The sequence below is a fragment of the Pollachius pollachius genome (assembly GCF_949987615.1).
Source record: "Pollachius pollachius genome assembly, chromosome: 5".
NCBI lineage: Eukaryota > Metazoa > Chordata > Actinopteri > Gadiformes > Gadidae > Pollachius > Pollachius pollachius.
The window spans coordinates 14200103-14208581 of NC_136938.1; the positions used below are offsets into that span (position 1 = coordinate 14200103).

General features: G+C 38.5%; 1 protein-coding gene across 1 annotated transcript; it reads left to right on the forward strand.

Moving 5' to 3' along the window:
• The first annotated feature begins 385 nt into the window (after positions 1 to 385).
• Positions 386 to 8250, forward strand: LOC307075734 (uncharacterized protein). The gene is made up of 13 exons (XM_079736415.1): positions 386 to 542; positions 730 to 929; positions 1303 to 1440; positions 1754 to 1868; positions 1981 to 2179; positions 2645 to 2786; positions 2958 to 3113; positions 3276 to 3331; positions 3556 to 3731; positions 6558 to 6958; positions 7051 to 7147; positions 7258 to 7420; positions 7649 to 8250. The coding sequence occupies exons 1-13, from the start codon at positions 396 to 398 to the stop codon at positions 7840 to 7842; spliced, it is 2184 nt and encodes a 727-aa protein (XP_079592541.1). The 5' UTR covers positions 386 to 395; the 3' UTR covers positions 7843 to 8250.
• The last annotated feature ends 229 nt before the right edge of the window (positions 8251 to 8479 follow it).

Genomic DNA, 8479 nt, shown 5'->3' on the forward strand with positions numbered 1-8479 from the left:
TGGAATAGGAAAGCATCTGATATCTGATATATATTTTGTAACTGTTTTCAAAACCACTACAAAATACAAAAAAAATGAAACAAAAATCCAGCATTTTATAGTAGTAGTAGTATTAAAGTTATAACTTTAATACTACTACTACTATAAAATGCTGGATTTTTGTATTAAAGTTATAACTTTAATACTACTACTCTGATATATCAGTGTAACTGTAAATGTGCCTGGGTGTGTGTTTAAATATAAATGTGAAAATAGGCAGGGTATACAGAATGAATGAAAGAAAACACCATGTTCAGCAAATTTGCGGTGCAAGTTCTCTGCAATCTGGTTTTACCTGTTCAGTGGTTATGAAAGCCCCGCCTCTCAATCACATGAATTACTTTAAACAGACTTCAATGTGTAGTCGTGAGAGCACAATGGCAAAAAGAGCTATTTTAATGCTTTTGCCTACATTATTAGGTATTGCTTTAACTCAGGAGAACTTCTATGGAGAAAGTTTAAGTTTTAGGTCAATGCAAAAAAAGAAGGATGGAACTGTTCAGGTATGATTTGGCATATTTTTTTCTGTAACGTCAAAGCAAAACAGAAAGAAGGCTGATGACTTTATATTCTGACAAATAGACAAATGGCTGAACTACAGAGTAACTATATATGTATAACAGGAAATATGTTTTACTATCAAGAATTGAAATAAACGTATCCTATATATATCCTACTGTGTCTTTGCAGGTGAGCTTCTACTATCGAGAGAATGGCAGAGGTAGCTGCAAAGACCAACTCTCCTATCGGTGTGAGATTGGGTATTGTAATAACATAGAGGACTCCAAGCCTGTGCTTACAGACAGCAGCAGCTCTGGTCATGAAAAGTGGTGCCAGTCAGAGGGACAGGCCAGAGTAGCCACCCTCAACAACCATTCCCTTGTCTTAAAGTATGTCAAAATGTCAATGTCTTTAGCGTTTCACTTTGTTTGGATTTGTGCATCTAGGAATCGCGGAAGCTCATAAAGCACATTAGCAAGGTAGTAATAATACATATATACAAGTGGTTTTGCTAATCTAATAACAAATTGAAATAAATAGCCAAGACATTTGATTGATTTTTGTGATTTATGAGGATGATCATGATTATGATCAAGATTATTATTATTTTTACATGATCCTATCTATTTCATTTCATTTATTTAGCAAACTATATTGCAGTATTTTTTTAATATGTCTCAAATCATTCATTGGAATTTGAGGTTTACTAATTACCTAGCACAGATTATAATTATGCGTCTTCACTGTCCTTCATTGTTTTAGAGACACAGGTTGCTGCTGGCCCCCTAATGTTCATGGTAAAACAAAATGGATGACTGGGGGAAAGTTGGACCTGGGATATCGATCAGACACACACACCTACAACAAAATTCCTGTCACTGCAACAGTGGCATATTTACGGTACAACATGTTGTTAGTTCTCATATCAATGTCTTACCTATTGTAAAGCAAAAACCTTGCCCCATATGTTGATTTTTCACAATGAATGGCGTCTGATGTATAGCATATGATGTATAGAAGATGCAAACAATGTGAAAGTTAGTTAGATTACAGCTGCAATTCCTCCTGCAATGACAAGTCTTACAATGATCCCTAAAAAAAATCTGAAAAATTGTATTTTACGAAAATGTATCGATCATCAGAAGCAATCGTTCTGAACACCATCCCTAAAATGTATCTTGGTATTTCGTGTTTTTATGTATGCACTGTATAGGGTTCCTCAGAACTGTTTCACAAAGCTTCGACTTTTGGCCTATGATCCAGATGGAGACCATGTGAGATGCCTTTTTGCATCAACAAGTGTTGATTCAAAGGTTACTCTGGATGAGGTAGTATAATTAAAAAACAAATAGGCACACTTATGAACCAGTATCGCTTTACGGTTGGAATGAATGGTCTCTAATGATATCGATTGCCTTCATTTGATACTCATCTCACTAGAATGAGTGCTCAATCAAAGCTACAGGCCTACTAGATGTTGGGCTCCATGTGTTTGAGCTGGTGCTTGAAGACCACCCCACAAGAGATGTCAATCTGACTTACGACGATGGATCCTCCTCTGAAACAAAAGCGTTCAACATTCACTCTGGTATCCACTCAACCCCTTTCAGCCAAATATATCTACAATTTACACTACAGAGTAAGACGCTTATACTTCAAACATTACCCAAAGTTTTGCGTTCATGATTTATCTTGCTCTGTGTATTTAAAAAGCAACTTGCATGACCATATCCCTTAAAGGTGCTGTAGGTAAGATTTGAGAGGTGGAAAGCTAGAGCAGAGAAGAGAGAGATCAGAAGAGAGGTGTGGCTTTTCACGCAGCGGTGATTGGCAAGCAAGATGCACTCTGGAAGAGATTCTTTGATTGGTCAGAAATGACCCGGGAGCTATCAATAATCTATATTGGCAAACACAGAGGCAGCTGCAGGAAATCGAAACAGATATTCTCACAGTGAATTTCACTCTGATGATGGATGACATTTGTAACAAATTACCCTAAGATAATAGCTCTTTAATCTTACCTATAGTATCTTGATTACAGAGTATGTTATGACGATATTAATTAATTGTAAACTACTAATAACCCACCATCTTTTGGTTTCAGTCCTATCTCCGGCACACAACTGCATAGCCGGTCACGTGGTTCCCCAGTACCTACTGCCGACAGCATCTCACGGCGAAGTTCGCCAGGCTTCTGTTGGGGAAAGATTCCAGCTTCATATCCACGCCCAGGCCAGCGAGATCAAGTACTTAGCCATTACTTTAATCAACAATAAGAATAAAGTAGAATTTTCAGTATACCTGGTCACGATTGTGTCTTGATTGTTTACTTTGTATACACAGAGGTAAAGAAAAGAAAACGCATAGGATTTTTACATATATGTCAATATATTTTTTTTACAACATATTTTTTGAAGGATTATGGACTTTCAGATCAGTGGCCCTCAGAACATGGCCAAGGAGATGACCACTGGTACTTTAGGGAACGCGTCAGTCATCCTGAACTGGACACCAGCTCTCAATGACCTCTACCGGCTTGTACCAGTTTGCTTCACTGCTGAGACATATGAAAGGTATGAATGTGTGTCTCTATTGTACAGGAAATTTGCCTCCAATTCAATGCTTTTGTTTCCTTATATGTCAATCAATGTATCATGTTTCTTGAGCCTGTCAACGCTAACATTGAGAATACTGTTTATCCAGTCTGTTATGATTTGTTTTTTCTAATCCTTTAGTCAATCAGAAATGAGGTGTGTTATTGTAACGGTAACCAGATCATCCACCTCTGAAGGTATGCAGAATACTTCCTTATGCTTGCAACACTAGTGATGGTAGCAGCTTACTATTAAGTTCCGGAATGTTCTATCCCTGTTATTAAATTGAAACAAAGATAAATCAAATAATTCAAGGCTGCAGAATTAGCCATGGCCATAATAAATGCAAAAGATTAATGATTTGTTTTTCTTGAGGCTTGTTGTGGTTGAAAGGCAGTGTGCTTGAATTGTGTTCATGCAGGTAAAGCTGTAGTGAAATGCTCAGCAACACAGATGACTGTTTCCCTTGAGAAAAATTCCATGGATGGCATCGACAAGAACTGGCTGAAGATGAATGACCCCTCCTGTTCCATGAGTTCTAATGACACACATATCATGGCCACCATGTCATTCAACACCTGTGGAACAAAACTTGAGGTACGGTTCAACATAAAAGGTGAACATTGTATTATCGTAGGATTTTACATTGATTTTGACACCAGAGACTTATTACAAATTGTATTTATTTAAACTTTATTATTCTAGATTTCTGCTATTATATTTGGCTAGTCAGATAAAAAGAGAGCAAAGTAGATAATCGCTATTTTAAGTCATTGCTTAGGGGTAGTATACAATATACAACCTGATATCACGCGATTTCGTGCTCATGCTCAAAATTAATCAATTGAATCGTGTCCCAGAGCATGATTGTCTGACCTTTTTTGTGCTACACAAAAATCTCAATTAAGTATTTCAATTGCGATATTTTCTTAGACCTCAGAATGGTTGTGCGCAGATAGTACAGTGCACCCTCTAGTTATATTTACGTCGAAACAACAAATGCAATAAACTTAAAGGGTAAATGCTGTGTATTATGGATACTCCGATTTCTGCAGCAGACCTCAGAAACGGAAACTAACCACGTCCCTTATGACAAGACTTTATTCGTTCTGGACTAAACAAAATGCAAACCCAGACTTTTTCGTGCTGCATGGATCAACATTAAAAACCCATGCATTTTGAATGGGAGATTTTCTTTGACTTCAGAAGGGGCGGCGCGGGGATTCACAGATAGTTCAGTGCGCCAACTGTTATGTATATATCAAAACAAAAAATGCAACAAAGGGCAAAATGCGGCGTATGAACAATACATTATGAATATATTAAGGTGTCTCCCAATGCTCGAGGCTTCTCTCCTTCATCTTGAAGGTGATGGATGTAGAGCCAGTGTGTGTTGGAGAGATGTTGATCATGGTCTCTTTTTCTTCGGTGTGCATACATACGTGAGAGGAAGCAACGATGAGAGAGAGAGAGAGAGGGAGAGAGAGAGGGAGAGAGAGAGAGACAGAAGAGAGAGAGAGAGAGAGAGAGAGAGACAGAAGAGAGAGAGAGAGAGAGAGAGAGACAGAGAGAGAGACAGAGAGGGAGAGAGAGAGCGAGAGAGAGAGAGAGAGAGACAGAAGAGAGAGAGAGAGAGAGGGAGAGAGAGAGAGAGAGAGAGAGAGAGAGAGAGAGAGAGAGAGAGAGAGAGAGAGAGAGAGAGATTGAAAGTTAATACAGTGAAAAGGTTGTGAAGGGGTTTGGACACTTTTTGACCAATCCAATTTATCTATGTATATCTATCGATATCCAACTTTTTTCAGGTAGAGAGGGGAATAGAAGAGTGGAGAGAGAGAGAGAGAGAGACAGAGAGAGAGAGAGAGAGAGAGAGAGAGCGAGAGAGTCAGAGACAGAAGGGGTGTGCATAGATAGTACAGTGCATCTTCTAGTTATGTATATGTCAAAACAACAAATGCAACATAGGGTAAATGCTGTGTATTATACTCGTTTTTTTGTAGCAGACCTCCTCAAGAACTGAAATACTCAATGCACACTCAGGATGAGGAAAGACCTCTCATACATGATAAATTAATGAATTGTTTTGAATAAACCTGCCTCGTTAAAAAATGAGTTAGCCTTTTTGCTTTTACAAATAGGTTATTGGCTGTGTCACTACCAAATCTGTCCATGCGCATCTCTCGGAGTCAAGTTGATTACAAATGTTATCACATCACAGCGTCCCGCTCCTATCACAGGAATCTAGAATCAATATGTTTAGGCCATGTTCAGGATATTGTGTTCATATAGTATGTTCATGTATTAAATAAAGGATATATGCGTTCATGGTACAGAAAATGAAATAATGGCTATACGGTAAACAAGAGCATATGGATGTATACGAAAACTGGGGGGCAGGGGGAGTCCAAACAAAAATGTAGCTCATTGCTCTACATGTTTGAAAGAAATGCTGTGCAATCAAATATGTCATTACTGTTATTTCAGAACAGAATATACCCCGATTACAGTCCCTCAAGACCCCCAGATAAGCCTGAAAAACGCTATGAGCAGTTGGCTAACTAAACATCATATACAATCACTGAACAAATATTATGACAATAAAAGGCCCACTAGAACTGTTATCAAAACGCATTTTATGCCGAAACAATGTTAATATTTTATTTTCCACAGATCAAATTAATGTCATCCATGTTTGGCTTTCAGCGAAAGCAGTGTCCATAGCAACCACCATAGCAACCTTGACAGTGTCGTGACGTGGACGCATGCCCATTGAAAAGTATAGGACAAAAAAAAGTAGGCATGTCACATGTTTAGAGCCGTAGAGCCAAAACTACTATGTTTACAGCTGTGGACCAACAAAGTTACACTACATTTTTGTGCAAAACTGGGTTGAAGGGATGTGGTTAATTTCAGTTTTTGAAAAGGTCTGAAAAAAAAATCTGAAAAATCGGATGGTTGTTTTGACGTATCCATAACTAGAGGGCACTGCCCCCCCCCCTTCTGAAGTCAAAAATCTTTTGAAATCTGATTGAAATGCATGGGTTTACATTTCCTCTGTGTAGCACGAAAAAGTCAGAGAACATTCCATTCAAAATGCGTGGGTTTACATGTGGTTCTTTGTGGCACGAAAAAGGGGTAAGTCTGAAAAACGCTTCAATTCAAAATGCATTGGTTTACATTTCTTTCTGTGTAGCACAAAAAAAGTCTGACAATCGTGCTCTGGGGCACGATTCAATAGACACATTATCATAAGCATGAGCATGAAATCGCATGATACCGGGTTGCTATATAGTTTTTACCCCTATATACTACTATATATACTACCTAGCTTTGTCCAAGGGATACTTGTACTAAAGGTATTGCTTGGAAAAAGAGATACATACACAAACCTACTTACATTTTCTTCCAAATGTGTGTTTTACTTAGGACAATGGTAACTTCCTAATTTTCAAGAATGAAATCAACTCCTTTGAGCTGCCGGACACTGTCATTACCCGCAGAAGGCAGTTAAAGATTGGCTTCTCTTGCCAGTTTCCAAAGACCATCAGCATCTCCGGCAGTTACCAGCTCCACAATTCAGACTATATCTTTACTGAGTCCAGTTTTGGCAGCTTTGGGTACACTTTTGGGATGTTTAATGACTCCAGCTTTGCACACAGCATAGCAGCAGATGCCTACCCAATGGAGGTAAAGCTGCTGGATCCAGTTTTTATGGGAATCCGGGCAGTGTCTGATCTACCAAACATCACACTTTTTGTAGAATCCTGCAAAGCCACTCCTGATGGCAACCCTGAGAACAGCATCTTCTATTACATAATCCAAAATGGGTAAACCACCATGTTTTGGTAAAACCGATCAAATGTCCTCAAGCAAAGGCCTATTGTTTATTTTAAGCCCTTGTATTTGATTTTGAATTAAGGTGTGTGAAGGATGAGACTTTTGAAGCCCATACCTCAGATCCGACTTCCTTTAACTTTGAGCTCCAGTCCTTTAAATTTGTTGGAGACTTTGATCAGGTAAAAAAAGTATTTGTTTTCCTATCTATTTAGTCTTTTAAAAAAACTATAATATTCTGAGCCACATAGCGCTACCAACCAGATTTGAAGCTGACTTCTGCTTACTTCAGGTGTATATTAGCTGCTCTGTGATCCTGTGTGAGACTGGGAATCCCACGTCAAGATGTGCCCAGGGCTGTGTTACCAATCCTCCCAAAATATTCAAGAGAGCCCTTTATAAAGAGACAGCCATCCACTCCATCTCCACAGGACCCCTGAAGCTGATCAGAGAAGGTAAGGGGGGTTGCTACTGAATGGAGGACATCAGAACATAAAGCCTAGTACCAGACCTTATGTTCTACTGTCTGTCACATATCCAAACTAACCCCCACACTACGGTCCTCCCTAATTGAAATTGATGCACCCACCCCTCAATCAACCCAGGAATTAGTTATCTCCTTCAAAAAATCCATTGGTCATTATTATCAAAAGTGCATCTTTTTCTCTGTTCTTGACTTTCAGTGAATTCCCCAGACCTTCGGGCAAACGTTGGAGCTGGGAAATTGAAGGCGCTGCTCGGCTCAAATACAAGCAGCGCCGTCCTTGGCAGCTTATTCACTATAACAGTGCTGGTGTTGGCTGGTTTCATCGCCGTCTATGTAAGGAAGTCAAAAACTGTGGACAGACAAACTCTGATCACTGAGTTTGAGGGCTGAGGATACCCAGTTACGTAGAAGAACAGAAAAACAAGACATATCTACATTTGCTGTACTATATCCACACACACAGCATATTTCTACATTTATAATGGCAGTAATCATGCTTACTATCTTAAAAAGAAAGATAATTTGTTTCAACAATCACTTGTGAAATGGGAATTAGAGTGCATCTTATGTGTTATGTTTGACATCTTGAATGGCAGCCCACCCATACGGCCCGTATTACGACATCCTGTCATTTGGAGGTCTGGACAAATACATCGTAGAGGCAATACTTTTCCTCACAATGTCACAAAAATGTATTCACAATTCCATTATGAAATCATTAATTACACATCTTGCTTGAATATTAAAATAACTGGTATTAAGTTTAGAAGAGTGTGTCATTCATTGTTGTTTTAAAGAGTGGAAAGAGAAAAAAATAATTAGAAAACATATTTTTCATTGCAATAGAGTTGATTAGGAGAGTTTTTTGAGTAAACAGTAGAACATAAGCAAAACATAATATGAGCAACAAAAGAAGCAAATCAGTTATTCTGCATTTGCAATATTACTATATGGATGGTGATACCGGTATTCACATTTATTTTAATACATGAATATGTAGTGTGTTTCAGATTGGATCATATACCTG

Excerpts from the sequence above, each read along its gene's own strand:
- LOC307075734 (XM_079736415.1), top strand. The coding sequence starts at position 396 with ATGTGTAGTCGTGAGAGCACAATGGCAAAAAGAGCTATTTTAATGCTT. Across the intron at positions 2,180-2,644 it reads TCTACAATTTACACTACAGA|TCCTATCTCCGGCACACAAC; the intron begins GTAAGACGCTTA and ends TTTTGGTTTCAG. Across the intron at positions 2,787-2,957 it reads GCCCAGGCCAGCGAGATCAA|GATTATGGACTTTCAGATCA; the intron begins GTACTTAGCCAT and ends TATTTTTTGAAG.